This window comes from Cryptomeria japonica, chromosome 9, assembly GCF_030272615.1.
Source record: "Cryptomeria japonica chromosome 9, Sugi_1.0, whole genome shotgun sequence".
Taxonomy (NCBI): domain Eukaryota; kingdom Viridiplantae; phylum Streptophyta; class Pinopsida; order Cupressales; family Cupressaceae; genus Cryptomeria; species Cryptomeria japonica.
The window spans coordinates 466,667,996-466,695,818 of NC_081413.1; the positions used below are offsets into that span (position 1 = coordinate 466,667,996).

The 27,823-nt window shown below is 38.0% G+C and overlaps 1 protein-coding gene across 3 annotated transcripts in view; it reads right to left on the minus strand.

Annotated features, from left to right (window-relative positions):
- The window catches only part of LOC131075920 (uncharacterized protein YKR070W), a 317,903-nt gene that overhangs the window by 40,271 nt on the left and 249,809 nt on the right, over positions 1 to 27,823 (minus strand). For 2 of the 3 annotated variants that reach the window (XM_058012870.2, XM_058012871.2), the window contains one exon: positions 26,108 to 26,203. The exons of the other annotated variant lie outside the window; for it this stretch is intronic. In XM_058012870.2, the coding sequence (XP_057868853.2) occupies positions 26,108 to 26,203 (96 nt within the window). The remainder of the gene's footprint in view (positions 1 to 26,107; positions 26,204 to 27,823) is intronic. 3 annotated transcript variants of the gene reach the window in all.

A 27,823-nucleotide genomic window follows, 5' to 3' on the forward strand; every position in this document is an offset into this window, starting at 1 on the left:
ATGCAAACCCTTCCTGGATTTGCCTCTAAATCTGCACAATGAAACAAGGGTTTTCATCCCCACTTGAAATCTTCAGCACACTATCTATTCCTGTATGGAACCACTCTAATGAAGACACGGGATTTTCATCCTCAGCTTCAAAACCCATTGGGGTTTTTCATCCTAATAGTATGTGTTTGGAATTTGGCCACATGCCCAAATCTTCAAAATCTCTTAAGTGAAATAAACAACTTCTGAAACGTTTGAATGAATCCTTCCAATGAAACCCCAAGCCCTCTTTTATAACCTTTCTGGAAATTTTCCAAAAATTACAATTTATTATCACTTATAATTTAATTAAACCTTGTTACTTCAAACAGTGATTAATTTCAGTATTTAATATCTCTATCACTTTAGTTACTTTATCAAGCGTCCATGATTTAAAACTTTTAATTTCCTTTCCAACGAGCTATTACACTAAGTTATTTTGTAAATTATTTTATCAAATTAAGCAACCTTAGTGAAATAATTAAATTAAAGCTCAATAATTCACCCAAGTTGCGGAAATCGCCAAACAGCATCAGAACCAAAATCTAACTATATTGGAATAATACTTATGATGAATAATGAAAATCAAGATCAACCGTGTGACTTTCTATAAATAAATTCTCTCTCCAAGAACCTTGCAAAAGACACCAAAAGTCAATATTCACTTCAGAAAGTGTCGTAAGAGTCCTCAATACAGTTTTAGCTCACTGCCAACAACAAACATCGCTTCTAACAAGGCTGGCAGTCACCACGAAATCTGAAAATAACTTCAATGCTGAGGTGACAAAAAAAGGGGACATTACAATCCCCCCTCCCCAAAGATTGCTTGTCCTCAAGCAATGCTAACTCAGCCTCAAAATCACTTATCTGTTCCAGAATGAAACCAAATATAATCCCAAGGTTCCAAGTCAATCTAGGAGGTATGTAGCTCCATCTGCTCGAAGCACTGTCCTGCTAGGCACCTGCAAAGTTGACCTCCTAAAATCCTCCTACAAGAAGAGCAACCAAACACTAGAAGATCTCAATTAGCTCCTTATAAAATTGCTCGCCACAAACGCCAAACTATGGCACCATAGGAATAAGCTCAATAATTTTAATGTTAACTCTCTCACTTTCAACAACTTGCATTCCAACATGAAGGCAGTCACTGAAAAGAAATTTGCTGTCCTAAACATAAGTGCAAGCTGAAAATAAGAAATAACCATTCTTAGGTGCCTAAGCACCCATCCAACAGCGAACCTACTTAGCCAAACTTTTCGTTCCCCCCATCTGACACCATAAACTAACCTTGTCAAGGAGCTGAATGGACTGAAATTGCTTAGATTTACAGTTGTTCAAGTTTAATTTTTCAAAATACCTCACTTGGAAAGAACAATCGCTGCAACACTAAAGAAACTTGGCCAAAATGAATTTTCTGATATTTCCTTGGCTGAAAACACCATTCCAAGAGTCGCCAAGATAGAACTCCGAAATTTTCTTAAAATATCCCTCCATTACATTTGCAGGAGCTCAAATGAACTCATGAGATGACTGAAAAAACAGGTAACAGCAGCATTATCATTACTTTTAAGGCTTCTTACCTCCAATGATATGCTTCTTCCATCACCATTAATCACCAAAAGCCCATGAAAATGTTCTTGTGCATAGATGATTAACCCAAAAGAACCTCCACCATGTTGGTACTGCACTACATTGATCTTCATGTGGACTCCATCTAGAGTGCATTTGATGATACTTGAAGCTTCCACACCAATGTTCTCCACCCTATCATCTCTAAGCCACAATAGTACACCCCTTCTTGTGGTAAAACCACAAGATCAACCACCAAACCATAATGATATAATCCATAATGGTCCATTGTAGGAATCAAACCATCAATGATCCTGGGTTGTCCAAAAGACAACTCAACCCACTTCACCTCATAACAATGAACCACATTTGGATCCCCTATCTCACTTGTAAGCAAAGTCATCAAAAGACAATTCAGCATCCAACTCAAAGAGTGGATTATCAAAAGACAATTCAGCATCCATCGCATCTTTATCAATACTTTCCTTCTTTGAAGTTTTCCCCCTTTGGGTCATTTATTTCTTGGTGGCAGTGTCTTCATTTTGAGCAACATCTCTTGTGGTAAAGTTTTCACTTACAACTGGTGTATTCTGGATTTTCTTGTGAGCAAAGTTTTTCCCTCTAACATATCTTCTTTCTTTGGCACAGTGGATGAACCTTGGACCATGCATTCTGTATTCGATGCTTGTTGATCACCATCTATCTATTTCTTCTTGAACCATATTTACATTGGCTTGAGGAAGATTGGTGGTTGTTCTTGGGACGTTTGATGTGTTCTGATTATTTGCTCTTGTCATGGTAGGATCATTCAAGTTATTTCTCAATATTTCTGATTTTAGGTACCTTCATCAATTCAAACAATGATAGATTAACCTTGACTTCCTGAATTCCTCTAGCACATATAAGCTCAATCGTTTTAGCTCATCTCTGGGAGGTGACTGAACATTCCGTTGTCTATACTCCGACGAGTCTTGTGGGTAATGTTGACGTGGCTAAAATCGTATTGGTACAACTCTATCCAGCCAACGCAAAATAGAATGTTTTGCTGAGTATTCTATCCTCTCTTGAAATAAGGGATCCCTAATGCTGTTTTTAATTGATCAACGGGGACGACCTCAAGGTTCCAACTGTCAGTTCATGACTACAGGATAACTCAGTTGTTTGATGTGTTTTGCTGGAAACACAAAGGGCACTTACGTGGTTAGATAAAATCAGTTTCGGTTCTACGGGTTCCCTAAGAGTCTACAATGTTGACTTCATCGAATTTTTCTTTAACATGATGTTGTTTTGGACTTCAACTTTTAGATTAAAAAGGGAAAAAAGAGGGAGAAAGAGAGAGAAAGAAGCTAATTAATCTATCTAAGACAACATTCAGAAAAATAGATTGAAACCTTCAAAAACTAGATTCAACTTTACCAGCTAATAAAGCACAATTCTGTAAAATCTAATGCAATCTTCAAGGGGAGTTATATTTTCATGCTATTAAACATAAATGCAGAACTTTTACATCCAACCATTTGATATTTAATAGCCAAACTAAGCATATAAGTGGGTTCAGACTAACCATACAGGAGGAATGGCAATCAACCAGTCCTTAATGGTATGAACTCCAAGGTTTCTATCAAATACTAACCTGAAAATACTAGCTGAAAACAAAATACATGACAAAAAATTAAATAATGAAGGAGACCATGCACTCACATAAAATTAAGACAACTTTAACTTCCATTAAATCTGTATAAAATTCGCCAGAGTTTCAACAACAATCTTAGAACTTCTTACAAAAAGAGGGAAAAACAGTCCCTTATATAGATTTCCAAAATTGGATGAATGGCCCAGATTTAATCTTACAAGTGGCCCAGATTCATCCTCCAAGGCATGGCTGCCCATACCCATTAATAAGGAACAAATATCTCCCTACTAAATATCAACTAACTGATAACTACCCAACATAAAGTTGCTCCCCAAAAAGTGCACTTGCATGGAGCTAAAAATCTACAATGAACTTGGGTAGTTGAAAAGAAATAACTAACTCTACGAAATCACTTTCTCTTTTCCCAAGGTAGATTCTTTTTCCAAAAATTCAATTTCCCATTGCAAGTAATCTTTCTAGATGTCCCAATTTGCTGTGCACTCTGCTCGAACATATTCCTGAAACCTTATGCAAACCGAGAACAATTCCTTACTAGGGGGAATGGGAGGATTACACACTTTGAACCGAATGCCTTCTCGATGGATGTCCACTACCCTCAACCATTCGCGCCAGTCTAAATGACGAGCTTCAAAACACAGTATATCTGCATGCAACGTGCTAGCAAATTCTCTGTCATCCATGGAGTATGTAGTTTTATCAATCCTCAACCTGTCATTGCATCGTCACCTTCCATGTCATCTTTCCAGCCGGACTCAATGCCCTGAGGATCTTTTCACCAATGTTCTCAACGCCAGACAAGGCTTCCCTGCAATCCTCCTGAACTTTTCTGATGGTGTTTGCCATGTCATTCTTCATGTTAACAATCCAATATCATTCCTTAAAGGTGCTGATATTATGGGGATCTAGGATTGTCTGCAGTGCAGGAATCTGAGCATGAGTCCAAAAGAGAGCCCTCGTGAGGGGTAGAGCCATGCCAATCGTCTCCTAGATTTTGAAGTACTCTCTCTCTACCTCCACCATCTTTACGCGGGTTGACTGTATATTGATTGCTACAACGAATACATCTTTGATGATTCTCTCCCCTCTTGTCTTAATGCTCTGGATCCTGTTGTGAGGTATTCACACATCACCCCATCACAAATGGGGACCCCCACTTGTTTCCTGTTTTCTAGGTTGTGGTAGAGTCCTTAGCTATTACCCTTTGCATCAGAAGGGTATAGGTGGTCAAGAGTCCAGGAGTCAAGTGGATAGTCTTGTGTAAGGTGTGAGATGAGTAAGTCAGAAGTAGAACCTTCACTTCGTGTGTATACCCTTAGGAGCGTACTTCATGACCATCACCCTTGGGGTCAAATTCCCTTAGAAGGCCTTATTTGAATGTGTAGTGGGGCATTTGAATGAAGATAGTGAGCATGGTTTTGATTTGAAATCATTCATTCTTTAGAGTGAAGTTTCCTTCATGTGCTCCATGATAGGAGCGAATTTTGCATCTTAAGCCTTCATGAGGTTAATTTGACATGTTTTGATAATGGAAGGATCTAACTTCAAGAATTGATGTACATCAACGAACTTCATGACTTGAAGAAGAGGAGTGAACTTCATGTTTGGAGGGAGATGAGTGAACTTCATGAGTTGATGGAGATGAGTGAACTTCATGACTTGAGACACAGGAGCGAACTTCATGAGTTGAAGGAGAGGAGCGAACTTCATGAGTTGATGGAGATGAGCAAACTTCATGACTTGAGACACAAGAGCAAACTTCATGAGTTGAAGGAGATAAGCGAACTTCATGAGTTGAAGGAGAGGAGCAAATTTCATGAGTTGAAGCACAGGAGCGAACTTCATGAGTTGAGACAGAGGAGCGAATTTCATAAATTGAGCTTCAAGAACGAATTTCAAATGAGTGAACTCTACTCCATTGAAGGCGAACTAGCAAGATTAATTACAAAACCGCTACCTTGAACTGATTTGATGTTTGGAAAGATTCATTTTGAATTAAGAAGATGAAGGTAGAAGTTTCATATGAAGCAAAGTCAAGGTGAACTTCGTGAGTAGCACTCTTAGAGCGAAATTCCTATCGAGGCCCCTCCTAAAGGTAGTTCGTCATGTTGTCATCAATTAATGACTAAAAGCTTTAAAGTGGAATTCATAGAATGACGATAAATGAATGAAAGCGAGTTCAAAGGCAAGTTAAGGGTAACTTCATGAATATCAAGGGGTGGGGTGAACTTCAAGAGCTTCTCTCTAAGAGCGAAAAAGAACTTCAAGTGCTCCTCCATGAAGGCGAATTCTCTCTAAATCCTCTTACCCAACACATAAAATCAAGGGATATATCAAGTTAGAAGAACTATCAAAGTTATATATTTGATATCATGTTTGTTTTGTTTTGCAGATGAAAGAGGATGATGATTGCAAAGCAAAAGGAGAAAGATTGCAAGATCTACATCCCCATACAAGGAAGAAAACTTCATCTACAAGCATAGAATGCCCAAAAGGAATCTCAACTCTTACAACACCAAGGAGTCACAGAGGAGTTCCAAAGCAGAGGCAGTGGTGACATCAAGAGTTTGTCCTAGGGCACATCAATACTTCAAAACCAAGATCTATACCTTGCACTTTCATGATTGAAGCATTCAAGAGGATACTTTCAGAAGAGTTAATCAAAGTTAGAAGATCATCATCATCATCGCAGAAGCTAGACAATGTTGAGTATCGAAAAATATTCCTTCATGATGATCTATGAAGCCTACAAAGCGCAAGTTAGAGGTGGAATCCTAGTCATTATCCTAGTCACTATCTCTACCAATCAGAGGAGTTCCACATCAGCATGTCTAGATGCAATGTACGTGCCTCACCCGTGATGGCACAAACTTCGGGACACCTACCCCTATCATCGATTGGTTGAATGTTCCTGAGGGGACATGTGTCAAAGTGTTGTAATCATTTCATTGGCCAGAATTGAGTTTGCTGTAACAAACCCTAATTAGGGTTTTCATTGTAAAATCTCAACCATTGATCTCAAATTGATCTGAGCCATTGAATTGTATTGAGAACATTATAAAAGGCTCAGTCTTTTCATTTGTAAAGGTTAATAGTGCTAGAATAGTGAATAGTAAGATTATAGTGAATAGAATAGAATAATAGATAGCTTAGAAGAATAGCAATTAGAGTAGAAGTTAGATTAGGAGAAGGCAAGGATTGTGCCAAACCTTGTTGTAAAGAGCAATTGATTTCATTGAAGTTATGGTGAATTTAATTTGTTACTTCAACAACTTGCATGATCTTTACTTCTCAGTTTACTTTCAATGTTGAGTAGATTGAGTGGAGGAATTTGTTGAATGCATTTGTGTGGAATCCGTTTAGTCCATACCACTAGCCTCTTGTTGATTGTAAGTGCGCCATGTGTGGTTAACTGGAATGATATGAGCTTAACTTCAAATTGTTATGCATCCATTGTTTGTGTTATCTTGAATGGTGAGCAATGTTTGATGGTAATAATTTGAAAATCTTTGAAATGTCCTTAGAAGATTGCACTGAGCTTGTGTCAAATTGCTCAAGTTGATGGTGAGACCTTGCCAAGTAGGATTCCATCTAATCATTCACCCATATTCTTACATTCTAGGTTTTAGAATAGACTCTCTCAACCCTTCATCTTTTGTCCTTTTTTTAAGCTCAAGTTAGTTTAGGATAAAAAAAAAATCATCACCAATTTTGCAATATCAGATGATCAAGCTCCAGTGATTCAAGCATTTGACAATTCAATGTAAGTCCCTTTGTGATACCAGCAATCACATCAACCAACTGTTCTTATCCACAAGTCAAGACCTGACATATAAGAACCTTGGCGTTATCTCAAGTGAACCTTAAGCTAATCTTCAGCATTTGAGTAACTTTGTTCAAGAGAGGATAGGATACTTTTGGGTATTTTATTTTGTGTTTGCATGTGCATAAAAAACACATCAACAGATCCATTCTCTAACTGCTTTGGCGGTGTCACTCACTCCTTCAAACTCAACTGTAGTTTTCTGTGCCAACGCCAATGCGGGAATATGGGACTCAACAACATGCTGTAATGGCCTTAGCAAGTGATCTATGTATCCCTTGGCCTGCTCGACACGATCTCAATATGCAGCTTGTTCAACAGTAATCTCATCTAGTTGCCTTAGCATATTCTGAATAGAGTCCTTGAACTCGTCTCTCTCCCGTTCCTTGGTCGCCTTCCCTAGCGGGATAGATGTGATGCTATAATCAGCCAATGCAGCCTATTCTGCTGGTTTGTCCTTGGGCAAAGCAGCAATATGAATCATCTGATTCCTTTGTTCGTCTTTGGTGATCTTGAAGTACATCCTCGACTTCTTCTTTCCTTTGGCCTGTGATTCTCCCATTCGAGCAAATATATCCTCCTGGTTAATTGGTGGCTTGATAGCTGCTTTCCGTTGTACCCAGCCTATCAACTAGTCGTGAGGGACGGTTTGTCCTAATGTGACTACCAACTCCCACCTTGTCCCCTAGAAGTCTCAGCGGACTCGCTACCTATCCGTTGCTGATCAGATGTAGAAGGTGGATTGGGTGTTGTATCTGGTCCTTTACTCACAATTGAGTTTTCTCCCACCTCACTGAGCAACTGTTGTGTAGCTTCTAATAGTGGTTGCTCCTCAGTTCTATTGGGTTCTTCGATTCTGTCTTCCTCCTTTTCTCCCTCAACTGTGGTGGTATCTTTGGTATCACCTTCCTCGTGCTGCGCCTCATGTCTGCTCCCCTGCGTGGGCTCTTATCTGACAATCCCCTCATCTGGCACAATTTCTCCATCTTCGACTTGATTTTCAGGCCTCTCCAAACTGATGATTTGTGTCTCTGTTTCTTGCTCACTTTGCTTCTGCGGATCATCTGTCTTTTGTGGCTCATTTGCCTCTGGTGCAATTGGATCATTCTGTGAAGGTGGGGTAGGCAGACGATCAAGCTCAACTACCTCATCATCTGAGTTGGGGTCCTTAGATGAAGTGGTAGCCTCTGGCCTTCTTATTGGGATCTTTTCCCACACATGGGCCTCGGCTGATTGACTGAGGTTCCTCTTGGTCCTCTTTGATGTTCAAGTTCCCCTACTGGCCTTTGCTTTCTTTCTTTTCTTCTTAGGCTTTTCAACCTCTTCTTCCCTTGGCGCACTTGACGCTCCTTCGTCCTCTGAAGATTGGGAATCAAGATTGCCCATCATATTATAGGTGAACTGGGTTCCTTCATGGGTTAGTCTCTTTATCTGCTGGCATAGCCAGTTATCTATATATCTCCTAGGACCTTCCATGATGGCCTCCAAGTCTGTGATCGGGTCCTGGGCCCAGTTAATGGATGGTGGAAGGTCTTTGACTACCTCATAATCTTGGGTTTGTAGGCAATCTCCATAATCAATTACCTAATCCGAGACCCGGCGGTACTCGAAAATTCTCATTTGTTGAACATTTAACCTTGAGTATTCTCATCGATGGACCTCAAAGTCATCTAGACAGTTAGCCCAGTAGTCCTCTATGGATGCCTTACCCCTGTAATGCTTGCCATAAGCCTTCTTTCCTAGCCCAGCGGGGTCGATTTATTTCCTAGGGAGGTGCTCTTGCAAGCAATATGTTGCTAATTCATCAAAGGATTCCTCGTCTTGCACAAATTTTTTGAAGTACACATCATTCTTCCCTATGACCATTGGGAATGTGAACCCTGACTACTTCTCTCAAGTATGTGTCCTGCTGAGTGTGCTTGTCTTGCAACTTCTAAAAGGACCATTCTGTCTGATTGATAACGAGCAAGTCGGAATGGTGCTCTCTCGAAGCCTGAGATTCTGATGTAGGAAAAGCGAGGGAACTGAACGAACCATGCTCCGTACTTCCATATCAATGCGGTAGCCTGCTTTGACAGCCTTATGTGTAATCCCCCCTACATCATCCTAACCATGTGTATTGTGAATGCATCATTCACGTGCTCATACTGGCCGATTGCATAAGCAATGTTGTTTTTCTCCCTTTGAGCTATGTTATAATAATGCAGTTGGGGGTAGCAGTCGTACACCTTCACCTAATTAGGTCCATTCCCAATTTCATCTTTTCAAATCAACCCTGGCAGCTGCTAATGTATAGCGAACATATAGACCAAGTAGGAAGTCATGCTGAAGTATTTCTTCTCCTCTAGCTCAACTAGCTATGTATGAATGTTGTCGCTAATGATCTGAGCCCAATCAAACTTAGCCTTTCCATTGAAGACCTTCCCTGCGAAATAAAACATCCACTCCTCAAATAGATTAGAGTGGGGAAGCCCCATGACTTGGCTAAGCAGTGTGACCATCTGTAGGTCTTTTTGACGATCCTAGTGCTCGAGGTTGTTCTTACTTTAAACCATTCTTTGTTTACTAATATCTTGCACTTACTAGGATTCATGTCAAAAGCGAGTTGGGCCTCATCTATGGTCACTGCGGTGGCGCCCTTAGGAAGCGGGATGTCAAATGCTTCTCCGATAGCCTCAGGGGTGAAATCAGCCATTACCATTCCCTTTACTACCACCATTCTAGTGTCATAACCCCTCTTTGGGCATAGGATTAAATAAAGACGATAATTAAAACATTTATTAATTAACATTTAATAATATTGGAAAATTGTCTCATTTATGAGACTTCACGATTTTCCTTTAATATACAATTATTAATATTTATTATTTATGATGATTATTATTTATTATTATCGTTTTATTTTAATATAACGTTCATATTTCAATTACTAATATTATATTAACTATTAAAAGGAGTTTTACCATTAAACACATAAAATAGATATATTGAAAATATGATATAATATTACACTTACCATATAAAATAAATATAAAATATAACAAATATTGTCAAAATACATTATATTTATTATTTGGACTAATATCGTATTAATACGATATCATTGATAGAAACCTATCTACAAAATAAACAATTTATGACTACAAACTAAACGCTCTCCTTAACCACACTAAGGAAGAGCGAATGACTTGTTAGACAAAAGCATTAAGTTAAATGCGGGGAAGATAATCAAAGGCACCAAGGGTAATTGCGATTCAAACAGGGAGCGGTGGCTCCAACAATCACCATCGATCAGATCACATCAGAACTGTTATTAAGTTACAGACAGTAACATTCTTGTTGTGGGTGGCATGTATGGGGATAGAGATCGGCATATCAATCAATCAGCATTCAAGGGGAGAACTATTCAGCATTGAACGAGGATTGAAGGAAAAAAAGGATATGGCATTACGTTTGGAATAATATCAAACAGCAAGAAGAAGAATAATACAACAAGGTTACAACCATTCGCACAACAGTCTGAATTCTATGATAATATTAATTTAATGTGGAATGAGAATATGCATTAGCAAACCCAAGGGAGCATAAAATAAACATATATGGAGATCGGAATTGCTGTCTAAGACAAACACCCAACCGTAAATAATGTTAAGGATAATTCAAAATTTGTAATCTAACCGATACCTGGAATGCACGGTTTATTATCATATGACAGAGAATTAATTAAGAGATTAATCGGTAGCTTATAGATGTGAAAGGGTGCAAGGAAAGTGGTGGTTATGAACAGCCAAGAGTCGTGTCCTTTGCAACATGACTTCCATTGCCATTGAATAGTGTATAAGACAATCGTTCCAACTACAAGAAAGGGGGCGATAAGTCTGGCTCTCAAAACATTCAATGAAATTGATTTATACTTGCAAACAACATACAGCCAGGTATGTGGCATTACTTAATAATTTAAGCAATTCATTATTGAAGATTTATAAGCTAATATTCAATGAGAAATAAAGTTAAGCTGTAATGTATTAATAAAGCAGAATTATGTAAGAATTAATCACAATTTATAATTCAGAATAGGAGCAGAATTTTATAAGGATTGATAACAGTTATTATATATATAATAAAAACAGAAGTATGAGAGCATAACAATAACGTTAGTATAGCAAACTACATTAATTAGAGGAATATGCATATATATTTATAAGTTGTTATATTCCATATGAGATGTATGCACTTGAAGAAGTGGTTCAATCTATTTGCTGCATCTTGTGGGAAGAGGTTTGAGGTGCAATCCAGTGGTGACAAGGGGCTCACAAGTGGGCATAAGGACCCTTGGAGTCAAGGAACCAGATTGCACTCTCCATGCCGAACTCACAAGATGTTGCGTATGGGTAATGGGCTTGAAGGACAAGCAACATGTGCCGCCAAATCTAGCAAGGAGGTTAGAAGCAACCATTCCTTGGGATTGGTAGATAACGGACCCACGCAACCCCTCTCATGTCTCATATACCAATTTCTATTTGTTTTTGCATTGGAAAGAATTAGGTCTAATTATAATTGAACATGTATGTAGGTGTTTTCTTTTCTTTTGGGTGCAGGTTGTCCTCACAAGACTACACTCATCTAACATAAGATTAATTATTATTAAATTGGCCTATATCTAATAAGGGGACATTACATCTAGTTTCCGGCTGATAATGTTTTGCGACCTCGACCCCAAGTTCATAATTCTGTATTGCAGGTGGGAAACCAGCACCCTGTGCAATGCCACTTTCTACCATCTGCTTGGGCTTGCCATATGCATTTGGAGCATACACTCTATCTCTGAAGTTTTGGATGTCTATATGCTCGAGGTTTGTATCCCCAACATTATCCCAATTGCTCTGGACCCTTGACTCCTCGATCACCCACTGATACTGATACTTCATTTTTTCAAGCTTGCGGGGAATGTCGGCTCTAGAAGTCTATGATGTCCTTGGTGCGTTAGGTGCCTTAGAAGATTCTGCCACCTTATTAGGCATTTATCCTGCACACTCGGACACGAATTATGAGGTGACTGATGTGAAAACATGGGTTAGTAGTGCCAAAAGATGACGTTAGCGATAAAATCAACGATCAGTGAGATAATTTAAAACTTGAAAGCATGATTAAAACAGGCAATTTAAATAATTTGAATTTTGCGCTTTAAACACAATCTTTGATTTTGGTGTTGGTTTGAGCAAATTTTCAAAATGCAGCTCCCTATGTTGCTGACGATTGAAAGTTGCAAACATTACGGTTTGTGCGATTCAGCGTTTAAGTTTTCAATTTTGCTTGTGCTAATTGTTTTGAATGTGCGTTTTTGAAAAGATGATTCTGTGTTTGCAGTTTTGGAAAGGTGAGTTTATGCGTTTTGCAGTTGCTTGGACCAATATCCCTAAATGTTGCCTAAGTTTCAAATCTTTGGTTGGAGGGACGATTTTAGCAAATGTCGATTATTTCCTGGGTGTTAAGTTTTCCAAATTAATTTGAATTTACTTTGTATTTTAACCCTAGGTTAAACAACATGATCATTGTGCACAATTTTAATCATTTGAAGGAGAAATTTTGAACTTACTTGGCAGTGAATTGAAGAAGTTTGTTGACTGTGCAAGACTGCTAAACTCAAGTGGCTTGGAGATATTTCACGATTTTGGCCTGATACAATGATCAGAGAGAATTCCCTTCTGAAGAATCCACGATTTTGTCTTAAGTGTTGTTTTCTTCAATATGAAATTCAGGATTCTTGCATCAATTTGGACGATTTTGAAAAACTAACGCGGACCTCCTTCTAACTCGACTTCACAATCACAATGAAAACTCGGGCCCTATATAAAATTGCAACTCATTCCCTTAAAGATGTCCTACTACTTGGCATAAACCGGCCGAATTTAGGAATGTGAGATTTTAATGCTTGTGCACCATCTTGAAGACACTTCACTCTGCTGACTTTGGAGAGAAAGTTCGGCAGTCCAAGGAGGGATGCGCGACTTTTATAGCGCTTTGGATGCCTTTCTTGCAACCTACTTCTATACCTTTTGATTTCGGCTTATGGCTTCATGGCTTAAAAGACTTCCTTGCATGACTTTCTACTAATTTCGGCTAATTTGGCCGAATTGTGTGACTTAGATATCTTGTGACCTTTTCGGCCTATGAAGACTTATTGTGCGAACTTAACTCCTTTTAAGTTTTTCAGCTCATAGCTCTCTTTTGCACGATTTGAGCCTTTTGAAGCCTTTTCGGCCAAATGAGCCTATTTGCACGATTTTGTTGTCTTTTCTTATTTTTGGCCAAATGAGTCGAAAATGCACGATTGGCTTCTTTTCTTATTTTTGGCCCATGAAGTTAAAATGCGAACTTACTTTTTTAAGTTTTTCGGCCTTTGAAGGCGAATTGCGCAAACTTTGTCTCCCACTTCATTTTTGGCCTATTGGGCGACTTTGCGTGAATTTACACTTTTTTTGTTTTTCGGCTCAAGCGGTGATGTGTGAACTTCGGTCTTTTTCGGCTTAAAAGACTTCCTTGTGCGATTTTCTTTCCTAAGTTTTTCGGCCTAATGAGCCTTTGTGCGACTTAGACCCGCTTTTGGTTTTTCGGCCTAAGAAGTCATCTTGTGCGATTTAGAGGTTTTTAAAGTGTCTCCCTTTTGTCCTCAAATTTCGGCTAATTGAGCCGATTTGTGCGAATTTTGGTTTGAAATTTGGGAGTCTAAGTCTTTTAAATGATCTTCATTTTAAAATGCCTCCTTTGCAATTTAACCATTTTGAGAAATTTTAACCTCATCCTACATTTTTTAAATCTCGGCCTATTTGATTAAAGGGTGAGATCTTTTGATTTGTCTTAAGCACTCAGCTAGCCAACCTTCTTCTGAGCTCAAAACTTACTGTCAGCTTGGCAATCTGACCTGCTTCTTCTCTTCAAGGTTTAAAACCCTCTAGAATCCAGGACTCAGACTAGCTCAACTTCAGGTCGGATCACCTTCCCAACACTCGAAACCTTCACTGTTGCAACTCCTCTGCTCAACTACAAAATTTTACTCAGGACCTCAACGAGGTAACAAGACGAGAAAGGGGGGACCCTGTCGACGACGGGGAGTGTGTGCAAGGCACAAGAGGTAACTCGGTTTATTGCTAGCATTTGGATTTGGCGGAGTAGAGAAGTTGTTTGGAGGAATCGATGTGGTTAATGGATCTTGATTCCTGTAATTCCTTTGATAGACTTTTGGTCCTTGGTTTCTTGACGATTGTTGTAAGGTTTGCACCTCTTTTATGCCTTCAACTAAAACATTGTTGTTGAGAGGTGGAAAAATTTAATCTGAGTCCTCAACTGGTCCATTTGCGAAGTGGACAAGAATTGAGATCCTGCTGGCACCATTGGTCCATTAGCTGACTCTAGAGGGAATCTTCCATTCTGCATTTGATCATCTTCACATATCGAAGGAAAATTGAAATCTTCCACTATCAAAGCTTGGTCATATCTTGTTGTTGGAACCATTTCATATCCTATTGTAGGAGGATTCTTTGATGCTTCGGTGTTGCGCATCTCTTGTTGGAATATATCAGCTGCTATCTTGAATTCAGGGCATTGTAGTTCAGAATGCTGATTTGTATTGTGTAGCCTACACCAACTTGACAATGCTTCCTTTGCTAGAAATACCTTCTCAGTAGGATGGTTTTCTTGGCTTGGTGGGTTATCCAATGGTGAAGGCACATTTCCATTGTTTGGAGAAGTATTACATGTTCTTCTTTGGAAACCTTAATTGTTATTCCTGAATCCTTGATTGTTGCTTCCTTGGAAATTCTGATTATTTCCTTACATATTCTGATTATTGCTTTGAATGCTTTGTATCTGATTATTTTGATTCCTCAAGTATGTCACTTCAGTTGACAACCTCTTGACTTGTTCGATTAACTCCTTCATTTCTTCTTTCTCCTCCTACATCCCAGTGGATGTTGTTGCATTTTGCAGGTACACTGGATGTGATGACGGGGCTTGAGAAAGCGCAACTCCCGGATGAAGTACTAATTGGTTGAACAATTGCATGTTGGGATACCTTGTGGGATTGGATTCATAACTAGGGTGTGGTGGATCAAAGCTTGACTTATAGCCTGAATCCGATTCAGCGCCGTTGGAGGCCCCATGTGAAGTAGTGGTCCAGTGATATTTTGCCCCATATTCTTACTTCTATTGCTTTTGTGTATGCTGCATTCAAATCATTCGGAGCAGGGTAAGCCCAAACAAACATGGCGGTCAGGTGATCTAAGGCATGATAATAGATTTCTCTTGCATCAGCAATGAGGTAAGGTGCATGCAACATTGTGTAGGCTTTGTGGAACCTGTTATTGAACAAGGTAATAGATTCATGCTCTTGTCTCTTAACTTCTACAAATTGTTTATATAGCTCAACAAGAGTGGTTGGAATACCAAATTTTCCAATAAATGCATCTTTTATTGCATCCCATGTTCTTATTGAGCCTGTGGGTAAATGTATAAACCAAAAATAAGCTTCTTCTCCTAGGGAATACGGGAAAAGCCTGCAAGCTACATCTCCATATTCAATTTGCCTATTGCGTAGGAGGTCTTCAAACATCTTGATGTGATCTTTGGCTGTCTGCTTAGGATCATTCAAATTGAATCGGGGACAAAAGTTCTTCGGATTTTTGGGCATTTCATGATATGTTGCAAACTCAAGCGGGGATGGGTTATTGATCAACCATGTAGCGCCATTAAGAACATGAGCGGAAGGAGGAGGCGGTCTCAAGTGAGCCATTTTTCTTCCACTTGATTGAATGTTTGGCTTAGAGATCGGTTGAGATGTTGATTGAAAACTTGATGGGACCAAATTTGCTTGACTGGCTGATTGTGCAATCGCTTGAATACTTGCTTGAATAGCAACTTGAACTTGATGCTGAAGTGATGGAGTATGACATGAACTAGTTATATATTCTATTCTTGATGCTTGTCAGGTGAAAAGGAACCAATGCGCTCCAGCGTGAAGGGGTTAGCCTTTTTGAATTTATTGAGGGGGTTGTGGATTCCTCTGGTTGAAAAGTGCCCTTGCAACAGCCCTTTGAATTCGTTCAGCTTTTACTTCTTGGTCTAACACAAGTCGAACTCTTGTATATTCAGCTTCACTCCTTACATTCCAAGCAAGGTCGTCTAGTCCTGAAATAAAGAATTCTTAAGCATTTTGCAATTGGTTAACTGCAAGAAGTGCTCCTCTTTGGATGTGATGTTTGGTACTGAGGCACAACTTGCACTACCAGAAACACCTCCACAACACAGATTTGCTGCAAATTGATTAACAAGGGAATCAACAGCTTCCTTCTCAAATGGCAATTTGATACCTATAGACATTTTTAGATTTGTTCAGGCAGAATGACTGACATTGACAGAGACAGTGTAGGCTGAAATCAGAATGCAAGCAATGAGAGTATCAACTCTACTACAAAAAGAGCTTTGCATCTTATTTATGTATTGCAACACTTGAATTAATGCCTTATGATGCACAAATTGTTAACAACCATGAGGAGGTTGCTCGTATAAAGGTAGACCAATTACATAAATGTCACAATTATAAATGATGTTAGTAAATTTATGTAAATCATCCAAATCTAGAGGAGGATGCAGACACATAATCTGAGGCATCTTTGATGAACAATTGAGTTAGATTGATTGCTTGAAGAGCTTGGTATATGACTCCCTGGATTATACCAATAAACCCTTTATTGTTCAACATCGGATGTACTGCACCCAGATCTTGGCCTTTATATATTCTCTTCTAAGTTGCCAGTATGGGTATAAGATCGGGTATGATACACAGGATAGGGCTACACTAGTATGGCAAAAGAAATTCCTTGGGTATGGTGTGTGTGTGTGTATACACGCATACATACATACATACATACATAACTCTGCGAGTACTCTCCAAATTGTCGAGTACTCTTTATTTTATTTTTGTTGGGCAAGTTTTTACAAATGCAAGAAAAACATGGGTAAAAATGATGACATGGGCCAGCCTTCATATAGTAGGGGTGTCTGGTGGAGTGACCCAACTGGTCCATTCTCATATTTGCAGTCTAGACTATATTGTATATGTAACATAAAACATGCCTCCCCCCTTCCTCTCCCGTTGCCATAGTTATAGTTTTAAGTCCTCGGCCCCTTACAACACATTTTTTGCTATAAAACCATGCATTTTCTCTTTTGAGATGTCAATTTTTAGTTTAATACATTTTGTAATTGAATTTTGCAAAAAAAAAAAGAAATTGTTTCTTGAAGAGATTGTAATTTTTAGTACTTTCTAAGTTGTTGAGTTTTTGCCAAGTTTTTCTCAAGGACTTGGTGAGTTTTTGCTGATTTTTTCTTGACTATTTGTTGATTTTTTGCCAATTAAATTTTTTGAGCTTTTTGAGTACTCTCCAAGTCCAAGTCTGTGAACTATGTATATATATACAAAAAAATTAAAAAAATATACAAAATTGTAAAACTAAATACATTTAATAGTATGATGTCATGTCCCCACCCTTAACCCAATAGTTATATTTATAAAATGTTAATAATAAACAGATTATTATACACATTCATATTACATATTCATTAAATGTTACACATCACATATTAATATTAAATATTCATTAATATTACATATACATCAATATTCTTAAAAATATTACATATTCATTGTAATGTCCCCATTTTTCCTAGCCTTTTATGAAGATTTAGCCTTTTCACTAAATGGAGGAATAAGCTTATAAAGTCATATAATAAATTAAAAATTAAAAAGTGGCTTCATATTTAATTAAATAGTGACTAAAGTATAAAATTAAAATAATTAAAGTCACTTAATAAATAATAAAGTGTACCTACCTGTTGACGTGGCTAAAATTGTGGAACTACGACTCCATCCAGCTAACGTAGAATAGAATGCTACGACTCCATCCGGCTAATGCAGAATAGAATGCTAAGTATCCTATCTTCTCTTGAGATAAGGAAATCCCTAATGCTGTTTCAATTGATCAATGGGGACGACCTCAAGGTTTCGATTGTCAGGTCTTGACTGCAGGATTACTCAGTGATTGATGTGATTTGTTGGGAGCGCAAGGGGACTTACGATTTTGCAACAAGATGGTCTGCTGCGATTCTCAGACTGCGAAATAAAATCAAAAGCGAAGGGTTCAGAAAGCCTAAGGACAAGGATGATAACATTTAATGCAGCGGGTAGGCAGATTTCCATAAACCAGTTCTTGTTTTTGGCAGAGACACCCTCACAACTAGACAAGAACGGTGCAAGCTCCAAGGGATGAAGGATTTTCAGACCGGAGACACACATTTTAGGCACCCAATTCTGGCGCAGCCTAAGACGAACACCTGCAGTTGAACTAAGAACAGTTTGGGTTCAGACTAACCATGCACAGTGGCCTAGAATCAACAGACCCCCAATGGTATGAACCAGAAATGCATCAAATACCCCTCTACACTTCACCATTAAAATCCCTGCACTCTAAAATTAACTAGTTGAAAGAAACCATGCAAACAGAATGAAAACAAGATGATAAACACCAGATCAATGTCTATATATTGATTTCAGCTGCCTATTACAACAATTTCTACAGCATCTCTATGCTATTCCTAAAATTTAACCTTCTAACTTCTAGCCTATTCTAACTTCTAAAATCTAACTACAAAATTCTAACTATCTAACCCCTTTACAATGAGAGGCATCCTGCCTTTAATAGATTTTACAATATGGATCAGAGGCCAGGATTAACTACATCCAAGGGCTGCAACCTGCCATCTAGAAGCTGGCAGCTTTAACCCATGCCTATTAAACTCTCTGTTATCTACCCAACCACTATCTCAACTGCCTGCAACTGTCTGGATTCAATTTGAGTCTATCCGGTAGTTGGACATAACTAACTTGTGTCCCCTTTGTTTTAAAATATCTTGAGTAGGGCCCGCAGGCAGTTTTACAATAAAACAGTTACAGTTTTCAGAAACTGAACTTCTGGAATTAAATCCAGCTGTGTATTTCTCGAGAATGCATCATTGCCGCATTCGGAGTGTTCTTTGGTCCAGGTGATGGACTTTAGCTTGCTGTTCAGCGTCACGCTTCCCAATGCTCGGTTCAGATCTCGCGCTCCTGCAACGCATTCCTGCATCTTCTTCTTCAACTTTCAGCACATGGATTTGTCGTTTCAGGCTTTCTCCTGGTTCCTTCCAATGACGTCCTCGACTTGTGAACAATTAATCTCACTTTAATAAATCAATTTGAAAAATCAATTATTTTAACAAATATTAAATTTTAATGTTTGGCTCGAGAAGCTCTTTGTGAGATGTATCTTTTGAATCTCTCACTTCCTACATGAAGTTCGATCTATCTTGCTTGATTCGCTCTCCTACTTAGACAAAATTCGGTTTAAGAGGTGAATTGTGAAAGATTTACTTTTTTTAATGCTTTATGTCTCTTTAGCCGAATTTGGGTATTTACACCAAACTGTGCGAGATTTTATTTTATGAGTTTTACCTTTACTTTAGCAATTTCGGCTAGCTCGTCCAAGATGTGTGATTTAACTTTGTTTTAAAAAATGTCTAACTTGATTGAAATTCGACATTTTTTATTAAAAATGAGAGTTTTAACACACAAAACAAAGTCGACACTTTATGAAAAAAATGTGAGACTTAATAAAATCAGCACTTTAAAGCATTGCGAGAGGCTTTCATGATTTCAGCCTATTCATGTATTTTGAGAGGTTTTATCATTTTCGCGATTTTGAGGATTTTTGGGTTAGAAGGCCATTTTCGGCCCAAAAGCATAAAATACGAGCTTTCATTTTAAAACTTTCACGTGATTTTCAACTTAAAACATTTTCGGCTTACAAGCCGAGTTTGCAAGATTGTGAAGCTTTACATTTTCGGCCCCTTTCATATTTCGGGTTGAATCATCATTTTGCGCGATTTTCTATTCTCCCAAGTTTTTCGGCTTACTGGTCGAATTTGCAAATTTCCTCGCAATTTGAGTATGCAAAGTTCACGATTTTATTTTCGTCAAAGTTCGGGGGCCTTTGTGTTTTTCGGCCCTATTGGTTATTTTGCGAGATTTAAGTTTTTCGGCTCTTTGAAGCCCTTTTCGCGCAACTCTTCTCACATTTCGCCCTATTGAGCCGATTTGCGGGCTTAACTACTTTTGGCCTTTTGGGCCCTTTTGCAAGTTTGAAAAGTCTTTGTTATTTTTGGCATGGGGGATTGCACGATTCTACAAACCTCATGATTATTGGCCTAAAGGGCCATTTTGTTAGCTTGCTTCAAATTTTGGGTATTTTGGAAAGAATGCACGACTTTGGAGTTTTACAGTTTTCGGCCTCTCAACACTAATTTCGCGAATTTGAGGATTCCTTTGTGTTTTCGGCTAAATGGGGAGTTTTGCGAGCTTTGAAAGACATTTTAGCTAGCATCTCTCCCTTCTAAACCGATTTTGGTTTTACTACTTTGCATTTTACTTGAATTTTCAAACGTCTTCTCTCTTCCGCCGGGACAGACAGATACAAACTGGGGGTCCCTGTCAATGACAAGGTGAGGTGTGCAATATGCACAACAATACCCTCTTCTGGAAGGAATCTCATGATGGGTTATGAAAAGGATAAATAGAAGAGGGTGATGATTGATCAGGAGATTGGAGATTGTTTGGATATGATGAAATGACTGATGTGTGGCATTGGTTGAATCTCTGACGACACAAACCTTCAGCAGATTGAGGAAGGGCTGGATGAAACCCTAGCTTCTTCTTGGGAGTGGGAGATACTCAGTTTTCCACATTGTGCATAACAGGTTATGGTGATTGGGAAGGACAATCAGTCCTTTCACTTGAGCTAATTTGGAGATTTTATATCAGATTATGGTGTAAGACTTGGTTGAGTCTTCAGACATTGGGTTGCGAAGATCTCAGCTCCTTCTTGGCATTTATGTGTTTGGGTGCTATTGGTGACTAGGCGAAAGGAATTAATGGCAGTTGAAATCGTGGGGCAGATTGTATATTTCCAGGTCTGAGACAAAGGGCCGCCCAGCACTTATGTCCTTCGATTTTTAATTCATATCTCATTGAGGGAGGATCTCATAAAAGGTTGATTGTCAGCAATTCATCCATGAGGGAAGGCGATCTCTCTTGATGCAGATTTGAGGTAATTGCAGACATCATTCAGACTGGTTGCAGCATCATCTATTCCTCGATTTGATCCCTTCATCAACATTGTGCATTGTATCCCACCTAGGAGGATAGCGATCTCACTAGGAAGCAAGGCGATTTCCTTGGAGGCATTTCGAGGGAGTTGGGTGATTAAAAATCAGTGTATATCTTAATGTGTTATCAGACGGATCTGTGCATGGAATGACCCCTCGATTTGGGTAGTATCTATTTGTATGAGCCTTGAGACATCTTGTTTGGTGAGCGCTTTCATTGGGAGGTGAGACCGATCAGTTTAGTAAGAGAATCAAAGCACTTGTATGCAGTCCGCCTTGGTATTTCAGACTTTTTCACTTGCAGCAGTAAGGAAAGCTTTGCAGGGTTATAGCTGGCTTCTTCATCGCAGTCATACCAGGTTCTAAGTTAATACATCTTCATTGTATTTCAGTTGAATGTATGAATCAATGACTGTTATATGTACTCCGAAATCTGAATCATGACAGTCAATGCTCTCATTGATTAGCTGTCTATTGAAAATGTAATGTGATTCATCATGTGCATGAGAGAGCTAGGAGTTTGCTTGAGTCAACTTTCCATTGTATGTATTTTTTCTGAGGACACATGCCAACTGTTTGACATAATGTCTGCTAGTTGTAAAAGTCTGATTTTGAGTCTGATTTGGGTGATAGAACATCATAATTTGATTTATATACGCTCTATTGGCTATCATACTTTCACTTGCAGTCATTTGTAGTTAAATATTTATGAGAAATATGTGATGGTTCACCTCTATACCAATCTGAAAACTACTGAGACAGCAGTCCGCATAACACACAGCAGTAGTAAACAGCATAACACAGTGTAGCAGCAGATATCTCCTTGTTTTTTATCTACAAAGGGACAGGGGAAATTACATTCATTAATAAGCAAACACAATTTGTATAAAGTAACAAATGTTATGAATAATGGAAGTATGCGAATAAGAAAGGATAATGATGTGTCCACTTACTAGCAAGAGATGCAACTATTCAGCCTAAAGGCCTATTAAAGAGGTAGCGGTAATCACTTCTAAGACACACAGGAAAGTAAGAAAAAGAAAATAGTACAAAAGGAGGACTGAGGAGAGTTCGGCAGTCACTAAGACTGGGAAAATAACACGGGTGTGTGGTTATCTACAGCATCACATGCTGCTATTTTACTGTTAATATAGTCAGCACTGCTAATATAATTAATAATATTGATACAATTTAATATTGTTAATATAATTAATACAATAAACATAGTAATAAGGTTAGTGTAATATAATATTAAGATAACAAAATAATATAATGATGTTAATAAATTCTGAGGCTTATAAAGTTAACCAAATCTGATATAATATTGCTAATAGAGTAAAATATTATCAATGCAACACAATACTGAAATGTAATATAATAAAATGTAAGTAACATAAAATAATGTGAATAATACAACACAAAATAATATTATTAGAGACACTATGAATATCGATCTGATGAATGGGCTTAGCAAATGCCAATTACTATCATAATTTGTACGTTTAATCATTGTTTGGAATTGTGATAGAAGGGACATAATAGGGGGAACGGTGAGAGATTCCTCACTAGGCACAACGCCTCATAAAGATGGTCAAGGACCATTGGTTAAGGGCCACGAGGCCACCTCATGATGATGGTTAAGGACCATCGGTTAAGGACCACATGAGGCCAAGGAAGATAAGGTCCTAACGTTGGGCCTAAGGTCGAGTGTCAAAGACACCCTATTGTACCTTCCCTACTATCTCCACATGGATCAATTGAAGTGAATCAATCATAAGAGATGAGAGATTGATATGATGGAGCAGAACAGTGTAAAACCCTCACTAGGTACACCACCTCATGATGATGGTTGAGGACTATCGGTTAAGGACCACATGAGGCCACAGAGGATAAGGTCTTGATGTTGGGCCTAGGGTAGAGGATACTTGGGGCACATCATCATGTCCTCCAATCCTCATTACGGTTGAGTTCCATGTAATTGTTGATATTGGTTTATACATATCCTAACCCTAGAATTGGATGTATTTCATGAGTTACATCTACATTGTTGTCTAATCTAATTGTGGGTTTCAAAAAAATAGGCTTATCTCATCTAATTTTTAAATGAAGGTTATATCCCTAACTATGTTTGCCCTTGTGTCATTCTGGATTTGTGAACTTAGGGTAAAGTATAAGGTGATCCCAAAAAGGGGACTTTACATGATACTTCATCATTGATCACATTCGAGAAAATAACCAGTTACCTTTCAAAATGACAAGTCATTTTAGGGTTTTTGCTTAAAAAAATGTTAAAAAATGTTTTATTTTTTCACTTTTTGACGTTGAGCGCCTTTGAGTACCCGTAGGTATACCCGAGTACGCTTGAGTTCACCTAGGGTACACCCAGACGCCTCGAGTTCATTGTGGGTACGCGCCCGCATACCCACAAGGAACCCAAGGCATCTGGGGCACACCCTCGATGCACCGGCAGGTGAACCTGCATCAAGACATTCCACAAGACCGGTTCCAGTCGTACCCGCCAACCTAGATTCTCTTTAATTTTAAAAGTAAAAGCTGTCAACTTAGACTCAAATACAAAATAAAAACATCCATATCAAGAAAGACATTATATATTCAAGCAACAAAGTAAAAAACTAGTAACATGCTTTCCTAGAAAGTTTTAATGATAGGAGCAACAGTCTATCTTGGGATTGACTTACCAAACCAAAATATAAATGTTTTTTCAATAAATTAGGAAATTAAAGAAGCTGGAAAATTCATAAAAATAGAGAAAGTTATTTTTTTTAATTTCATGCCAAATTGGAATTAAATCATGATTTTTGATAAAATTTGCAATTTGATCATATTTTTTCTTGTGTCTTGGCATTCATTCGAATCTAAAAAAGATAGGCAATCTAATTCAAACTGAATTATTGACCAGTCTGAGATGCAATTACTCACAATTTCTTCCAAAAATTTTCTACTACGGTTTTCGGTTTCTAACAATGTTGAAATTCAGAATAGATGCCAGAACATTGGCTCTAACATTTTAGGCACAAAATCCAATGCATAAAGATAGATAGATAATTTTAAAGTCCGCGAGGCTAAACATAGCCTATGGGACAGCCTGCCAAATTAAACCAGCTTCAGTAACTCACTTCTTTTTTTGTGCAAGTTGACGATGAGCACTCCCAACTTCTCAATGTACTCCTCACTGAATAGGCTATGCCAAGAGCAATCAGATTAAACATTAACAAATTTGTCCCTGCTGTCCTTGTAAGCATCACATTCTAGAATAAAATGTTGTCCAGTTTCCACATTCCCAGAATTGCAAAAGGTGCAAACTCTCTCTTCCCAAGCCTCTTTTGGTCTCTTCTAGCACCCGGTCTCACAATGGAGTTTATGAGAGTTGGTTCTTAGCTAAGCAATAAGAATTTTAGCTCTCCATGAAATGTTGGCTCCAATGTACATTTTTTGAAGTTGATCACATGTGGGATTGAACTCATTGATATAATAATTTTTCTTCCTTCCAAGCCCATTTTCCCAGTGCCTCTTGTAGAATTTATTCATAACGAAGGCCTTTATGTCTTTGTTATTAGTGGGACACATATTGAAATGGATATTCCATTTACTCATCTACTTGATGTTTTGTTGCATCCACGTCTTTTTTCTTTTGCACAATATATCATTGAAGAACACTTTAGGTCATCTGCTTTCTTCCATTTGTTCGGTTCTTTTTAGATAGCTTATGAGACGCACCATAGCAAGTGCCTCAATAGGGGCAGCCCCCATTTCACTTAGCATGATATCATATGAGACACTTCTTTTGATTTTGAACTTGCTAATGATCAAACGCTTTTGACTTCGCTCGATTTGCTTCCATTGTGAGGCTGAAGTGCTGCTAGCCCATAATTCACACCCATAGAGGACAACCGGCAAAACTAAAAGACCAAACAGAGTTTGAGTAGCATTCCAATCCCAAACCTCGGCCTCTCTGCACCTATTTTGAAGAGCATAAAATGCTTTCCATCCACCTAACATTCTTTTCTTTCTGTGTTACGAAATTCCTATTGAAAGAAATTCATAAAGAAACATCATATATAGGAATCCTATTGAAAGAAATTCATAAGCAAGTAGAAGTACTAATGAAAACCTGCCCACATCTTAAGCACGTTTAATCAACAAGCCTCACATAGGCAGAATTGGTCTATGTGTGTGTTATGAAATTCCCCTCATAATTAATGAATTTATTAACCTGTGAAAATTACTCTGGCTACATTTGACTCAAAGAAACTTTAAGTATGCATGGCAAAGGTCACATATTATGAAAATCCTCTTTCACAAATAATTTAAAAGTGAAAGCCAATTATCTACATTCGATTCAAAGGTGTATGCATGGCAGAGGTCACAGATTATAATTGTTCTCTTTGACATGTAGTTGTGTGACCTTAAAATACTCTTGAACTTCAATTTTCTCATTTTGCATTATATTCCATTAAAGATTTCTATTTGCAGTCTTTTATTCTGAAGAAAACATTGGAAATGAGAAAAAACAAGAAAATAACACTTGCATTCATATTATGTAGTGTCCTTCCTTATCCAAAATATAGTTATATTATGAGGCTCTCATGTTCAAAGAAACCATGTCAATGTTATTTTTCATTTAGCATTATCTTCCCTATAACATTGCTAATTGTTTCCTCCCTCAAGCTGCTACTTGCAGCGAGCACAAACATAAAAGTGAGATTGATAATAACCTATTTAAAAGACCAAAGAATTGAGTTTGTTTTTAGTATTTTACAAACCTGATATTCGAGGTCATCTGCTGCAAAAAACAAAGGTGGTTGATGACCACCACTCTTTCCAGGCAGACCACCAGACCTTAAAACATCACATAGCACCTACAACAAATATATTGGATAAACTCACTGAGTGTAACCTTCACAGAAATACCTTGAAGAATAGCATTTCCAACTGCCAGCCAGATTTTTACATATGCATGCAAAGAAAATTACAGCCTAAATTAAAAAAAGAAGTCCCACTATTCTGTTTTTAATTATGGGTTAGTAAAAGCACAAGTCAATCTACATACTAGAAAAAAATGATTTGAACTGTTCTTTTCAACACAACTACGATTCATATAACAAAATCTAAATTGTTTGCACAGCAGTCCAACTTCCCATTAAATCATTGGCACATGTCATTCAAAAAGTTTTGTTTTTTAATATATAATATTTGCTTGCCTGCCAATAATGCTCTTTTACTTTTTTCCATCTACTTTCATTAAATAAATTCCTAAAACACCTTCACATAACCTAGAATTAATCAATCCTATTTGTTCTTTTATAGTTTTACTTGCCAGTTGAACTTAAGGACAGTTATGACTACCTTTTTCAATCCTCTTATATTTTCCAATTATGTTGCATTTATGACTTCCTCTCCATCTTTCAAGATACCATTTCCCATCTAAATCAGATCATAATGGAACCACTAAATGTTTCAACCAGGATCATCACAATTAACCGTGCAGCATGTCCCTTATTTGTGATGCACCATACCTCAATTCCCTCTGAAAATCCTGATAAAAACCCAAAAGCGCTTCAGAAGGCAAACAAAAATGATAAACTCCAAGTACTTTGAGGTCAATAAGGAGAGTTCAAGCACTGTTTAGGTCAAATCATTTTCATTTTCCCCATGCCCTTTGCATTCACTGAGAAATCTAGACCTTTCATTGCCTTCAAATCCCCTCGAAAATGCCTGCAAAAATACCGAAATGTGAAATGGACTGCGATATTGAATGGTTGCCTCTTTATTTTTGTGCCTTCATTGCCGAGAAAAACCCTAAGCCTTGCAATAACTGAAAATATACCAAAGGGAAGTGTTTTGAAATATAAGTGAAAGAAGTATAAGATCGGTCTTTAAGCTTTATAAGGTGAATAACTTTATTCCTCCCCACGCCTTCAAATAACCCTGATAAAACCCAAAGTCAACATTCATGGAGTCGATAAAATAAAGCAACATTTTTAAATGAAACATTTCATCCTCAAAACACCGAACTTCTCCCTCAAGAGGTAGGCAAATTCAAGTCAAGAAATTTAAAACATCAAAGTGCCCATTTGCATTTTGCCTCTCATCGCCAAAGTTTCCCCTTAAAGTGCTAAAAATTAAATAAAATGAAGAAAGGGGAGATGTTTTGAAATGCCAAGGCAAATCACTTCGCACTTTTGCCTAGAAATACCGAAGTTTCCCCTTAAAGTGACTTTTGCACTTTCACCTAAAATCGCCTAAAAATCCCCTTAAATGCAAAATTTTAAGTTAAAAGAATGGCAAAAAGGGAAAAGCATTTCTACACATTTGCCTAAAATCGCCTAAGTTTTCCCTTAGGGAGATTGAATGAAATTTTAAAAGGCTTCTTGCACTTTGCCTCTAATCGCCTAAAAATACCCTTGAAAGGAAAACATTAAGTTAAACTATAAAGGAAATATCTTGCACATTTGCCTAAAATTGCCTAAGTTTTCCCT